Here is a 15,651-nt window from a genome sequence, read left to right on the forward strand (position 1 = left end):
TTAATTTGAATTAAGTTCAACTATTTCATTCATTCATTCTTCTAAAGTGATTTTGGAATAGGTCCATTTTTTTAAAAATATATATTTCAATTTACTTTAATGTATGCTAATGGTAATGTTAATTACGAAAAGCACGAGATCATCATGCTATTATAATTTTCACTTCTACGAAGACAAATTCACGTGCTTGACTATAAAACACAATGCATTGAAAATGACAATATCCCTGAAAATTTCTACATAAAAACTAAAATTTCTACAATGGTAATTATATACTGAGTCAATATACAATCTATAAGTGATCTCACTGATCTACACGCACTGTATTTTCGTGGAAGGAGAAGCTATTCACCCTTCATTTATTTTTAATCATTAGGATGACATAAACTCACATGTCTCATCCTTACACGCATCCAAAGTGTAATTAAAATAATTTTCAAAACACAGAAAGCAAAAACTTATATGCATATATATAGCTTATACCCAACCATCCCAAAGCAAAAAAAGCAAAAGCAAAACCGAAGCAAAGCAAAAGCGAAGGGCAGGGAATTGTCTCAAAAAGCTCCCCCCGCGCTCTGTGTCAAATCATGGATGAAGCTGAAACGCCACCGTTTTGGCTGCAGACCAGCACCACCTTCCGCCGTGCCGGCGACCGACGCCGCCGTCGTTCGTCCTCTGTCTTCCTGAACTCCGGCGTCCTTGTCGCACTCTTACTTGGAACCGCGACGCTCTTCATTTTCTTCATCATCCCTTCGATTCTTTCCCTCACCTCTCGAATCTTCAAGCCAGATTTGGTGAAGAAGAGCTGGGACTCTCTGAATTTGGTGCTTGTTCTTTTCGCGATGATCTGTGGATTTCTCAGTAAAAAGAAAGATGAGAACGAAAATGCCGGTGAAGATCATCGCCGTTTTTCGAATGTCTCGCAATTACAGCAAACGGAAAGATCGAGTTCCCCAATTAGTGCTCCACAAAAATGGTACGAGTATCCAGATCGAACGGTCGTTAGTTCGATTGGAACGGGTAGATTGATGAAGAGGAATAGTAGTTCGTACCCAGATTTCCGGCGAGAGTCGTGGTTCGTGGGAGGCGAAGATCAATGGCGATTTTTCGATGATACCCAGATGAGTCATTATCGGGTTCTGACTTCGGATCATCATCGTCCACGACGGCCACAGCGGGAGTATGATCAAGACGACTCCGAGTTTAAGAACATACCTGTGGATACTTTTGAAACTCGTCCTAGGGCAGCTTCACACACGGCAGCGGCGCCGCGATCTCCTCCGCCTCCTCCCCTATCGCCGGCGGAGGCACCTCTGTCACGGCTGAGTACAGTTGGACAAGAGGCAAAGGGATCATCGGGATCTCTTGCGCAAGAAGAGGAGGAAAATTCTACTAAAGGAGATTTTGATGTCGGGAAATTCCAACAGCTGCCCCAATCGCAGCCACTTCCTCCGCCGCCGCCGCCGCCTCCGCCGCCTCCGCCGCCGCTGCTGCCACCATCACCGCAGTCGGTGACACCTCCGCCGCGGAAAGTAAGGCAGAAGGCGAGGCGATCATTTGAATCTCTTGCGCGTAAAGAAAAAACAGAGAAATCACCCAATGCTGAGTTCGATGACTGGAAATTCCTGACGCCGCCGCCGCCGGCCCCGCCACCTCCCTCGTCGTTGCAATCGGAGCGAAAACGCGGCAAAGGTGATAGGAAGAGAGGAGGTTCAAGTGCAACCAAGGAGTTTTTGACCTCACTATACCATCACGGAAAGAAGAAGAAGAGGCAGAGACAGAAGAGTCTCGATAATTTCGATACCATCGTTCAGGATCCATTACCTTGTTCGCCTTCAGGTCCTCCGCCACCACCACCTTCGGTATTCCACAATCTGTTTTCTACCAAAAAGGCCAAAACCAAGACAGTCCACTCAGTTCCGCCGCCGCCGCCGCCGCCGCCACCGCCCCCACTCACTTCGACTGCCCTCGCACTAAAAACGAAGGCCCAAAAAGCAGAGTCGCAGTCGCATCCAACTCCGATCAAGACCCACAAATATCCATTACCGGTGGAAGAGAACACGAACAGCGGCAGCGAGTCTCCCCTGATCCCGATACCGCCGCCGCCTCCGCCGCCGCCTTTCCGAGTACCGGACTGGAAGTTCGCCGTGCACGGCGATTTTGTCAGATTGCTGAGCAGCCACAGCTCGCGCAGCGGTTCTCCTGACCCAGATCAAGCCGAAGCTTCGCCGACAAAGGCCGCTGGCGTTGCTACAGAAACCGGTGAGACAATGCCGGGATTGTTCTGTCCAAGCCCGGACGTGAACACCAAAGCTGATAGCTTCATCGCCAGGTTCAGGGCAGGCTTGAGGATGGAGAAGATGAATTCCTTCAAGGAGAGGCAAATGTCTGGGCTTGGGCCAGGCCCAGGCCCACACCCAAATCCTACCCACAGCCCAGGAGTTATAGCTTCTGGACCAAGCTCTTGTTGATCTGCATTTTCAGTTTTTTTTTTTGTCTTTCTTTTGGGTTTGTAACATTATGATCATTATTATTCATTTGAGTTTTTATTACATATAAATGGAGGTTAATTAATTGCATTTAGATGTGTGAATAGGGAAATTTTAATGGGCCTGTGGGCTCATGTTTGTTTGTTTTATTTTTTTTTTTATTTTTTATTATTTTTGTGGGGTGGAAGGGTTGGATTTATTAATGAATTTTAGTGGAAAATTAGAAAAAAGATATGCGGGGAATTGAGGATGTTTGAATGGGAAGCTTGGAGTATATGTTGGGCAGATTGTGTTTGTAATTTGAAATGTTTGTACTGATTTATAAAGAGAGAAAATGGAGAGCAACATATAGTTTGTCTTTAATTTAGCTCTCCTATATATATATATATATATAGAGAGAGAGAGAGAGAGAGAGAGAGATATATATATATATATATAGAGAGAGAGAGATGGAATTGGTATCCTGTCTGCATGTGAGATACAATGATTGGTATAATAATATTGGAGTAATGTTGCTTTACAGATGCTCCTTTGGTATTAATTATAAAATTGACCATAACTTTCCTTTTAGCGTTTAAATATATTAATGTCACCAGTTTTATATGCATTATGCTTTATGAAAATTTTTTTGTCGCGGGCTCATTCATCATGGGTCTACTTTACAATAGGCAGAAGGAGAACAGATGTGTACTTATACTCTCGTCACGGTCATAAACCTATGATGCAAAAAATGAAAAAGCAAAAATACAAAAATAAATAAGTAGAAACAAAATCAATCATGTTTGTTTTTTTAAATTACTCCATCCTGTAGTGGACAAAGTTAAATTTAAATTTCAACGTAAATATTCTTTTCGATTTTTTTTAAAAGTAGAAACTTGTTACGAACTATTAAGCTCGATATCTTTAATGCAGTTCATCAATTTATGATTTGATTGGTTGTATATACATGCATATTTATTAATTTCTTGGTAGCATACAAAACACAAGATACATCAAGAGTTGAGGCACCTGTGGACCAGGGCAACCCTTGAGCTGCATCCAACAGGAGAACAGCTAGCCAGCCAGTTAGTAGCATTCCACACGGGTCAACAAGAAGTTTGATCAACTGGCGGATGCAACCAAACCAAGCCAACTAACTAGCAAAAGCTGCCAGGGCAAGCATATTACATTGGATTCTCTGTTTCTAGTTCACTGATGTGTGACTTGGTTCATCACAAGTAATGCATAATGCATGACGTTTTAAAAGCTGATCAGTTCAACTTTCCTGTGGTTTTTCCAATAGATAGCTTGAGGCAGCTGCTGTATATTATGTCACCCCCTGCAAGCAGCTAAGCGTTGGACTAGTTCTCCAAGACCCTCTTCCAGCTGTATATTTTGAACCCACCTTGCCTTGACTCTGATTTGTTCAACGCTTTGCTTCAGAGTCATGGCAATTGAGAGGAGCCCCCGGTTTGCAAAAAATGCCTCGACTTCATCAGCCTTTTCATAGCTACAAAACTAATGGCAGACAAAAATCAATCCCGGGAGAGAGAGAGAGAGAGAGAGAGAGAGAGGCAATGGCATGGGTGGAGTTGGGGGTTTTGGGCTTTTCTTATTATTCTGCAGGCTTCATTTGCTTACCGGGGTGACAATATCTCTAACAACATTAGCGATCAACATCCCACTGCCCCATTTCTTCAGGATTATGCCCCAGTTCTCCTGCATTCATTACCCCAAAACAGATTAGAGTCCATGAATTTTCAAGCGGAAATGACTGGTCTACATTACAGAATTTACTAGGGATCATTGATCATATTCCAACGGAATACCACAAGCATCCATACCTTTCCTCTCTCTACCAACAATTCCAAGCCCGGGCACAAAAACAAATTTCAAAAACACAATGATCACATTCACATACAAAAAGATTACAGACTGAAAATTTTGCTTGATTAGGATGTGCAAAATCCATTGAAATGTTATGATGTCTAGACTAAGGCTCTAATAGAAGACAATTGCTTTGAAAACAACTGCAAATTTTTTCTATATCAATTGCAATCCAATGCAACCTGAAATGTAATATAGAAAATACCAGGAGTAAAAAGCATAGATGGTTGACATTACATGCGTGCTTGCATGACTAGAGATTGCCAAGTAAACAGCAATCAAGTTCTCCATCAACTTTAATCGATGTCAATGCAGAATAAAATCTCTTCATTTACAAAAATTTCATGGAAGCTTTGGAAAGTTCTCAAACTTGTATACCATGATAATATATATATAAAGCCATGTAGAAGCATTTACTGTCTACTATAAGAATTAAGAGACAGTTGTCTTTATTGTTATCGTAATCTTCGATTTCGAAGGAAAAAAAAACTTGAATCACCCCCTAATTTCTATATAAAAACACAACCAAATTGAACATCTATAAAACCAATTACTGCTAGAACTATTCTCAAAATTCCAAGTATTCCAAATAATACAAAGGTGGAATGTCACACTTCCCTATCCTGAGCCACTGACTTGCTACAGAGATGCATTATTGAGTTTCTCTTCAATAAACTCCATTGCATAATTTTGGAATAGGGGCACCCTAATTTTATTCAGGAGGTTTAATTTTCGAGTGGTGCATAATTCCCAAACCCCAACATTGCTACTATGATAAGGACATGCAAAAATAAATCTCATTACGGATATTGAACAAAGTCCACGACTCTCAAACAACCCATGACAGGACTGACACTCGGCAATGGCCTTTTTTATGATCCTGAACATGTAGCGAGAATGACATACCTTTAACCATCTCCACGCTGTTTCACGGCCTTCTATGCTTATCCCTACAAATCCATAGATGATATCTTGGTCTCGGATCTGAGAGTATATTGAGAAGAACTAGGTAAATGAAATAGGTAAATGAAATAGCAGCAAGCAGTCTGTGGTAGTTGGATATCACAGTTTAGATTAGCAAAGTGCAATACCTCATCGGTCAAGAAAAGGTTTAGAGCCTCTAAAACTAAACTTGGATCTGGACTAGCAGCCATAGAACCTGCAGAGGTTTAAATATAAAGATCCAAATACAAGTTAAAGTTTACTAAGATAAAGAAGGGAAGGCTAAAGGCTACTTCAAACAAAGTAAAATCTTACGCAACACCCGTGCCTTCTCTTGTACTGTATCAGCTTCTCTATAAATTTTTAATAGACTCAAAACCATCCCTATTTATGGTGCTTGAGTTTCTCATTACAGCAATGTAAGCAGCCTACAAAACAAAAAATAATTTTGAACATCCTAATTTTAAAAAAAAAAAGTCAGAAATGTGGGGGATGACTTGGGCATAGTTTGTCTTTACCCTTCTCAGATCAGCTGGAAGAAGTACAGTGCTTCTGTCATTTAAGAACATTTGAAAGCGCATAATTGCTTCTTCGTGAGTTTTATCATGGCCAAAATTAGCCAAGCCCATCAAGACTTCTCCCCTCAACATTGCATTCATATGGCTCTCTCCAGACTTCGGTTCCCAACCTAATTTTCTGCATAAACAATTATATGACTTAAGCATTACCCAAAAAATCAATTCTCTTATATGGATTATGTTGGCCTTACAAGGTTTAAAATCTTATTTTGAGGATAACAAACAAGAAGAACTTAACATATTTGGTTAAGTGATGATATTTCAGGATTCAAGTATGTGAACACAAAGTCAAATGCTCATAAGGATGATTCAAAGCTCATATTTCAAAGAAAGATGATCAAATGAAGCTTAAAGAGTTAAAGGCATGAATTCCAAGATGATATTTTAAAGCTTGAAGATCATAAGAGAATGGATGTTAAAGAGGACTTGCTAAAGGCTTAAAGTATTTTAAAGCTTGAAGACAAGATGGAGCTCAAAGAAAGAAAAGCATGAAGACTTAAGAGTTTAGAATGTCAAAACGCCATAAGAAGTTTTTATGTAAGTACTTCGCATTTAAATATCTCTTGAAATATTTTTGAAGCTCTTCTAGGGTTAATTATGGACTTAGAGACCTTATTTCAAAACCCCGGAAAATATTTTATAAATACTCAAAGCAAGAGAGCAAAGAAACTTTTGAAAACTAAAGTGGAAAACTGGATTTTAGTCTGCCCAGTCGTCTGAGATGTACCCTAAAAAGACTAAAGATGCACCTTCAGAAGCCTAAAGTTTTACTTTAGACGTCTGAAGCATTTCCTCAGAAGACTGAAGATTTAGTTCAGTTGTCTAAAGATTTATCTATTGAAACACAGAACAGACAGAACACCCTCAGAAGACTGAACCTTTAGTTCAGTCATCTGAGCTGGGACTTCAGAAGACTGAACCTGAAGTCCAGTCATCTGACCCTGTGTCCAAACTTAATTTTTCAAAGCATTAAGGAACATCAGAATACTGAACCCAAAAGTTCAGTTGATTGAACCCGAAAGTTCAGTCGTCTGAACACTGTTAACGGTTATAAATTTTAAATGTTTTAAATTTCAAATAAAGGTTTCTTGAGCCCCAAAATTAATAAAAACTTGGAAGACACTTCAAGTAAACTTGGGCAACACGCAATTACTTTCAGAAGTCTATAAATACATGGTTTTACAAATCAAAACTCACCAAGAATCGAAAAATCTATTGAAAGCTATCTTGCAAACAAAACTCTCTCTCGTTCTCTATCTTGCAATACTCTTTTGTTGAGAAACTGAAGTGTTGATAATCTCAAATCTGATTTCTACTGCAGATCTTCATCTAAGAAGGATATAGGTGAAATCTATTCTTGAGCTTCAATTTTATTTCATATTGATATTTGAATATCGAAGTGCATCGTGTTTAAATTTGTACTAATCTGCTCTTTGAGAGAGTGTTCTTATACGCAGCAATTATTTTGTGTTTCTTGTAGTTTTTGGACGATTCCAGGTTGTTGGATTGTCGACCAAGCGTGAGGTATCGTTTGGAGAGGTGATTACTCTAGCTTATTGAAGGAGTGCCCAAGCGTGGGGTATTGCTTGGAGAGGTGATTACTCTAGCCTAGTGAAAGAGTATTTAAGCGTGGGGTGTCGCTTGTAAAATGTTTTGTTCCGCCCGGAAAGGAACGGGTATAGTGGAATCCTTAAGTGGTTTGCCTAAGGCGAGGACGTAGGTTGGGGATAAGCCAAACCTCGTAAAAACCTTGGTCTCTTTCTCTTTCCTTTACTCTCTTTATTTTTCAGCATACCTATAAACTGCATGGATGATTTAATTTCTTGATCATAAATACTACGTAGTTTGGAAATTAAATAAACTGAAGTTTAATTTGTTTTTGGGATTACGGAAACCGAAAGGGAGTACGTTGGTTGATCAATAATTTGCGGAAACCATAAGGGAGTACGTTGATTGGTTAACACCCAAAAACTCTTTAGCTAAAATTTTATTTAAAGTATAAACTTTTGGAAAGAGTGTTGAAGTTTAAATTGTGTATCATATTGAGAAAACAATTTCATTATCTACAGGGCTTGAATCAAATCCATTCATACAAGGATTGAATCAAATTCATATACACAGGGCTGCAAACAAACAAATACTTTGAATTCTTGTAAAAGTTGAGAATTGCCATAGAGTTGCATATTATATCTTGAGTTGGTATCTTTGGTTGTTTACTTTAAAGTTGTTGGTGGATTGTTTGAGCTTTGGTTTACTTATGTTAAGTATTGGTTTGTGGATTGAATAAGTAAATAAAACTTTGCTGTGTAATTGTTAAATCAACAAGGGGTTAAGAATTGTTGCAAAGAATTATAAGAAAATTTTAAAATCTAATTCACCCCCTCTTTTGGGACTACACCTCAACTTTCAATTGGTATTAGAGCGGGGTTGTAGCAAATCCTAACTAGTAGCTACATAAAGATCTAGATGACACATATAGGAGTAACTCCCTTTGGAGAGGATCAATCCTCAACTAGGTCTTTCATCTTTTGTGATATAAATTACACATTTTGGAAACAACGTATGAAAATCTATCTTCAAACAATGGATTGGAAGGCTTGGAAGGTTGTCACACATGGTGACTTGATCCCTACCAAACTAGTGGATGGAAAAGAGGTACCTAAAGAAGAAAAAGAGATGACCGAAATAGATCACAAAATGCTGCAAGTTAACTCTAGTGCAATAAATGTCTTATATTGTGCACTTGATATTAATGGATTCAATAGAATTATGGCATGTAAAATAGCAAAGGAAATTTGGGAAAAACTAGAAGTAACCTACAAAGGCACCGTAGATGTTAGAGACAATAGGATTGATATGTTGACTAGTGAGTATGAAGCCTTTAGGATGAACCCGGATGAATCTATCACTAGTATGTACACTACTTTCACCCATATAATAAACTCCCTCAATGCCTTAGGAAAGAATTACGTAACTTATGAAATGATTCGGAAAATCCTTAGAGGACTTCCACCGATTTGGGAACCTAAGGCCTTTGCAATAACCGAAAGAAGAAATTTGAAAAACACCTCCTTAGATGAACTCATAGGTTCTCTCCTCACATATGAAATGGTAATAGACGAAAGAAGTGGAAAATCTAAAGCCCAAAAATTTGTTGCATTTAAAGCCTCAAATAAAAGCTCTAGTGATAAAGATGAAGAAGAAATGATGCAAATGAAATAGCCTACATATCTAAGAAACTTGCAAAAATCCTTAGAAGAAAGAATAAATTTAAACGAAAAATTCCAGAACTCAAAAACAGAATCAGATGAAGAAGAAACCAATGAAAAGAAATCAAAGAATAAAATCCCCACATGTTATAATTGCAAGAAAGATGAACACATAAAACCGGATTGTCCACTGCTCATGAAGGATTCTAAAAAGAAAAAGGTAATGAAGGCCACTGCATGGGACAATCTAAGTACTAGTAATTCAAAGAATGAATCAAGTGACCAAGAGGTTGCTTATACTTGCTATATGGCATGGGATGATGATGATGAAGAACAAAGCTCTTCATCCAAATCGGTTAATGAATATAGTAGTGATTCATCTAATGAATCCAACGATGAGAGCATGTCATCTTATGAAGAGTTACAAAATGAATTATTCAAAGTTCATAAGATCCTAGTCAAAGTAACTAAACAATATACTTCATTGAAAAATAAGAATGAAGGTACAATAAAGGAGTTGGAATCCCTTAAACTTGCTGAAAGAGAGAAAGATTTGAAAATTAAGAGATTAGAAAGTAAGAATGAAAAGATGATGAAAGATGTAGAAGATCTAAGATTCCAAACTTCTATGGAAATTGAGAAAGACATATATATTTCTAAATTAGAAAGTAAAATCAATAACTTGTCTCAAGAAATAGTGAAATCACAAGTGAATGTTGATGGCAAGAAAGATATAGAGATAAATGATCGCAAAAGTCAAATTGAAGATAAAAAGATCATTTACAATTTTACTAGAGGAAAAGAAAATTTTGACAAAATGATTGGATCACAAAGAATGTATTTAAATAAAGAAGGCATAGGATTCAATGGAATTGAAAATAAAAGGAAAAAGAATCTTTACATAGGATACTTTACAAAAGCTTCCAAAGATTACGCTAGCACCTCTTCTAATGTCTATACTCACACTATATGCTACCTATGTAAAAAAAATGGACATATAAAGTTTGAATGTCTATTAAAAAGGAAAGATGTGAAAGTTAAACATGTTTGGAAAGTAAAGGAAACAACTTCTTCTAAACCATTCGGACCTAAGAAAGTATGGGTATCAAAATGAAAGACTAATTCATAAACCAATGACATCAAAGATATTTGGATTAGTTATTCCCCTTAGAAATTAAAAAAGCTACTTAATCCAAAATCAAGGATATTAAGTGTAACGACCCGAAGAATAATAGTATTTAAATAATAAAAAGGGAAGAAAATGGGAACAAAAACAGAAGGAGGTAGCAGACTTCGTCGACGACGTTGCACTTTGGATGTAATAACCCAAGAAATTTTCTCATGACAGAGGGTCTCGTCGACGAGGGCATGTTTCGTTGACGAGAAGATATCGAAAGGATGTTTTGGGCGATTCTAAATTTCGTCGATGAAGGGGAGAGTTTGTCGACGAATTGCCTCTTAGACTCATCGACGAGATGACGTGGCTTATTGACAAAAGTCGAAGTACAAATAGTATAAACCTCAGATTTTTACATAGGATTTTCAATAGAAACTCTCTCTCTTCTCTCTCTACAGTCTCTCCTTCATCTCTCTTAGATTTCGACCCTGTCAGTCGCTGGATCGACGATTTGAGGCCACCACAACACTCCTGATGAAGTTCTCTCCAAGTTTACCGGGGCGGATCGTCGGTGGGATCGAGTTGAATTTTTCCCCAAGTTCAGGGTAAGGTCTTTTATTCAAAATTAGGCTTTCCAACAGTTGTAGGAAATGAAGTAGACAAAAAAATAATGATGTTTTGTTCTGGTGAACATTGTTTTCAGGAAGTTGAGTAGGAAACCCTGCGGCTGTAGGACCGATATACAGTAGGGGCTTTCCAGTAGTCAGGTAAGGGAAACATGCTATGTTAGGAAATTTCATTATAATTTCAGTACAAAATATAAGTTGTTATCAAATTATTATTCAAATTATATATACGGTTTTCAGAGCCTGATTATGATAATATTTATTAGTATGGCTTGAGTTGATTAGAGTACAGTGCCGTATTTATACAAACCATGAATACCATGTTTATAGTTTATGAACAGAAATACCATGATATTTACATGCTTATAGAATAAAGGACTTTCAGTATACAGTATACTCAGAAAAATGTATTTCCAATAATTTCAGAATAATTAGTTTTTTAGTACCATAGCGCCTCGATATTCAGTTATACAGATGACAGTTCAGTTATACAGAAATTAGATTTTCAGTCAGTTAATTTAGAATTTCAGACAAATTTTATGGGGTTATGGTTATTTTAGAAATCATAATAAAACAGTATGTTAAAGATATTAGCTACCTATATTGTATCAGACCCTGATGGATCAAATTCAGCAGAACACGGTACCGTAGCTACATACATTCAGTTTAGAGTGCAACCACTTTACTCAGACAGTAAGTGGTATGAGGTCGATCGTGCCCACGTCGGGACAGGTTCTCCATCAGATATGGATTGAGGGGGCCGATAAGACTGTCGGAGTTCAGTTGACTTACCTTGGTCGGCCAGCTAGGATAGGTCCCACCTTCGGGCCGCACAACCCTGTCATGAGGGGTTAAATCATGACATACAGCCATCCAGGGAAATTTTCTCAGATATTATAAGTATAAGTAGATTTCAAGAAATAGTAGTAGTATTATGAAAAGTAAATTTATATAGTTTTAATATATGTTATTTATACCAGCATTTACAATTTCAGTTATCCATGATATTATTTTTAAATCAAATTATTTATAGAGAAAGATAACTCAATAGTCACACACTAGTAATAGCATGTTTCGTCTTACTGAGCGTCGTCTCACCCCAACGTTGAATTATTTTTTTTTTCAGGTGAACCAACTAGGCTAGCGAATTAGGCTCGCAGGTAGAAGGGCTGTTAGTCTGCCCTGTTAAGGGTGAGTGGTATTTTTGGGTAGTATTTTTGTATGCCCTAACTTCAATAGGGAATAGTTTTGAGGAGAACAGTGATTTATGTATAATTTATGGGATATTTAGACACTCTGATATTGTAATTTATGTGGTTATGTTTATGTATGTGGTTTCCCGCTGTTTAGGTTAATGTTTTGATATTTAAATAGGGGAAAAGATTTTATTTTATTAGCAGGATGTTACATTAAGCTAGTTGAAATGAAAAATCTCAAAGAAGAGTTTAAGAGCTAAATTGAATTGAAACAAATCAAAATGGCATTGTTGGCCAAAATCATAGGATGATTTGTACAAGGCATAACTTAGAAAAATAGATTTAGAAAGCAATATGATTTGGGTATTTATATGAAATCAAAAGAAAGAAAATCAAAAGTAAATTGAGCTTATTATATGAGTATTTTGATAAAAAAGAAACATGAAGACAATTTGAGCAAATAGTAGCACAATGCATAAATACAATAATATGCTCCGTGCTTATATATGCTGATATGCTACATGCTAAATGCTGATATTCTGAGATACATATGTGGTGAAATATATGATATGCGACATGCTGATATTTTGATATGCATATGAGGTGAGATACAAATGACATGATAATATGAACTATATGCTGACCTACGCTAAGCTAAAATGCTGACATATATGATATCAAGATATTGACTTGACGTATATTTATGGGTCACTATACATTGAAAATTTGAGCATGAAATTAATAAGCATGATAATAATTAAGAAGCATGAAATTAATAAGCATGATAATAATTAAGAAGCATGAATCTTGGCATGATATGATATTTGTATTGGTATCTATGAAATATATTGGTATCCATGAGAATGTTAAGTGATACATGAGAATGACAGCATATTGGTATCCATGAGCAGTGCATGATGTGACATTAGCATTGGTATCTATATTGGTATCTATGAATATATCAATTGGTATTTGAGCATGACAGCATAATTATATCTATGAGCATGTTATGATAATGACATGATATTGGTATTAGTATCCATGAGCACATACATGATATAAATCAATATTTGAAGCATGGGATGATAAATTTAAAAAGCACACTTGGTATTTTCATGAATATATAGTTCATTTCACGAATGAAAATTTGAATGTATTAAATTCAGGGGGAGTGTTATGACTTATTACTTATATTATGTTTTTTTTTTAATTTTCAATTGGTATCATGAAATAAACAATTGGTATCATGAATTAATGTCAAAGAAGGAGAGATTGTTGTACGCAAAGATAAATTAATATGTATGATGAATTTTAAGCAAATATGAACCTTCACTAAGATCTATACTTTTACTTATGGTTGCTCATAGCCTTATTGTTTATATGTTTTTCTTGATATCTTACTCTTTTTGATTAATGTCAAAAGGGGAAGAAGTTTTGGGCAAAAATTGTGCATGAGCATGATATTAAATATTTGAATATTTGATCTTGAAGTTAAATGATGATCTTGAACTTGAATGATGTGATGAGCATGATAGTAAAAGAATTTTTGAAATTGATCTTGATATTGTTAAGTTTGTTATGATAATGCTTATTGTAAGGGAGAGTCTTTTTAAGTTTGATATTGTTAAGTTTGATATTGTAAGTTTGATATTGTTAAGTTTGCTCCTTATTTGTCATCATCAAAAAGGGGTAGATTGTTGACCTTACAAGGCTTAAAATCTTATTCAATGATAACAAACACGAGGAACTTAACATATTTTGTTAAGTGATGCTATTTCAGGATTCAAGTATGTGAACACAAAGTCAAATGCTCATAAGGATGATTCAAAGCTTATAGTTCAAAGAAAGATGATCAAATGAAGCTTAAAGAGTTAAAGGCATGGATTCCAAGATGAAATTTAAAAACTTGAAGATCATGAGAAAATGGATGTTAAAGAGGACTTGCCAAAAGCTTAAAGTATTTTAAAGCTTGAAGACAAGGTGGAGCTCAAAGAAAGAAAAGCATGAAGACTTAAGAGTTTAGAATATCAAAATGTCATAATTTATATAAGTACTTCGCATTTAAATATCTCTTGAAATATTTTTGAAGCTCTTCTAGGGTTAATTATGGACTTAGAGATCTTATTTCAAAACCCTGTAAAATATTTTATAAATACTAAAAGCAAGAGAGCAAAGAAACTTTTGAAAACTAAAGTGGAAAACTGGATTTTAGTCTGCCCAGTCGTTTGAGGTGTACCCTCAGAAGACTGAAGATGCACCTTCAAAAGCCTAAAGTTTTACTTCAGACGTTTGAAGCATTTCCTCAGAAGACTGAAGATTTAGTTCAGTTGTTTGAAGATTTATCTGTTGAAACACAGAACAGGCAGAACACCCTCAGAAGACTAAACCTTCAGTTCAATCGTCTGAGCTGGGACTTCAAAAGGCTGAATCTGAAGTTCAGTTGTCTGACCCTGTATCCAGACTTAATTTTTCAAAGCATTAAGGAACATCAGAAGACTGAACCTGAAAGTTCAGTCATCTGAACACTGTTAATGGCTAGAAATTTTAAATGTTTTAAATTTCAAATAAAGGTTTCTTGAGCGACAAGATTAATAAAAACTTGGAAGACACTCCAAGTAAACTTGGGCAACACGAAATTACTTTTAGAAGTCTATAAATACATGGTTTTACAAATCAAAACTCACCAAGAATTGAAAAATCTGCTGAAAGCTATCTTGCAAACAAAGCTCTCTCTTGCTCTCTATCTTGCAATACTTTTTTGTTGAGAAACTGAAGTGTTGATAATCTCAAATCTGATTTCAACTGCTGATCTTCATCTAAGAAGGATATTGGTGAAATCTATTCTTGAGTTTCAATTCTATTTCATATTGATATTTGAATATTGAAGTGCATAGTGTTTAAATTTGTACTAATATGCTCTTTGAGAGAGTGTTCTTGTACGCAGCAATTATTTTGTGTTTCTTGTAGTTGTTGGACGATTCCAAGTTGTTGGATCATCGATCAAGCGTGCGGTATTGCTTGTAGTTGTTGGACGAATGCAGGGATTTCATTGACGAGTATTCTTCTAGGGATCGTCGATGTGGACACGTGTCTCCTCGATGAGAATTTACCGAGAGACGGTTTTGCAGAGCCTGAAGTTTGTCGACGAGGGATTCGTGTTCGGTGATGAACTCCCTTCATGGACTCGTCGACGAGGTCACATGTCTCGTCAACGAATCCAGGTTTATAAGTAGGCTTAAATCGAATTTTTCAGCAAGAAGTCGCACGGGAAACTCTCACTCTCTCTAAAAACCGACCCTCTCCCCTTCTCTCTATGATTTCGGCTTCGTTTTTCACCAGTTTGACAATCGGAAGCCACCACGCTACTCCTGGAAGATTCTCTTCAAGTCTGCTGGAGTAGATCGTTGGTTAGGCCAACTTGAGCCCCATTCCAAAATTTTAGTAAGTTGAATAATTGGGTATTTTCAGTTGTATCAGACTTATTTGAGTTTAGATTTTAAGTTATATGGGAATATAATGGAGTTTTGTGAAGTAAAATTTGAGTATTATATTTTCAGAAATAGGGTGTTTTGGGACCCCGCAGATATCAGTTGGGGACCCCAATGAGTATTTTTCAGGAGCCCAAGTA

General features: G+C 36.6%; 1 protein-coding gene and 1 pseudogene across 1 annotated transcript; one reads left to right on the forward strand and one right to left on the reverse strand.

The window, feature by feature from the left end:
* Positions 1 to 340: 340 nt before the first annotated feature.
* LOC131164764 (uncharacterized) lies at positions 341 to 2,579 on the forward strand. The gene has a single exon (XM_058122202.1). The coding sequence runs from the start codon at positions 588 to 590 to the stop codon at positions 2,469 to 2,471; it is 1,884 nt and encodes a 627-aa protein (XP_057978185.1). The 5' UTR covers positions 341 to 587; the 3' UTR covers positions 2,472 to 2,579.
* Positions 2,580 to 3,421: 842 nt separating this feature from the next.
* Positions 3,422 to 15,651, reverse strand: part of LOC131164092 (aminopeptidase M1-like) — a 44,680-nt pseudogene continuing 32,450 nt past the window's right edge.

This window comes from Malania oleifera, chromosome 9, assembly GCF_029873635.1.
Source record: "Malania oleifera isolate guangnan ecotype guangnan chromosome 9, ASM2987363v1, whole genome shotgun sequence".
Taxonomy (NCBI): Eukaryota; Viridiplantae; Streptophyta; class Magnoliopsida; order Santalales; family Ximeniaceae; genus Malania; species Malania oleifera.

Coding starts and splice junctions, on each gene's coding strand:
- LOC131164764 (XM_058122202.1), top strand. CDS start 588: ATGGATGAAGCTGAAACGCCACCGTTTTGGCTGCAGACCAGCACCACC.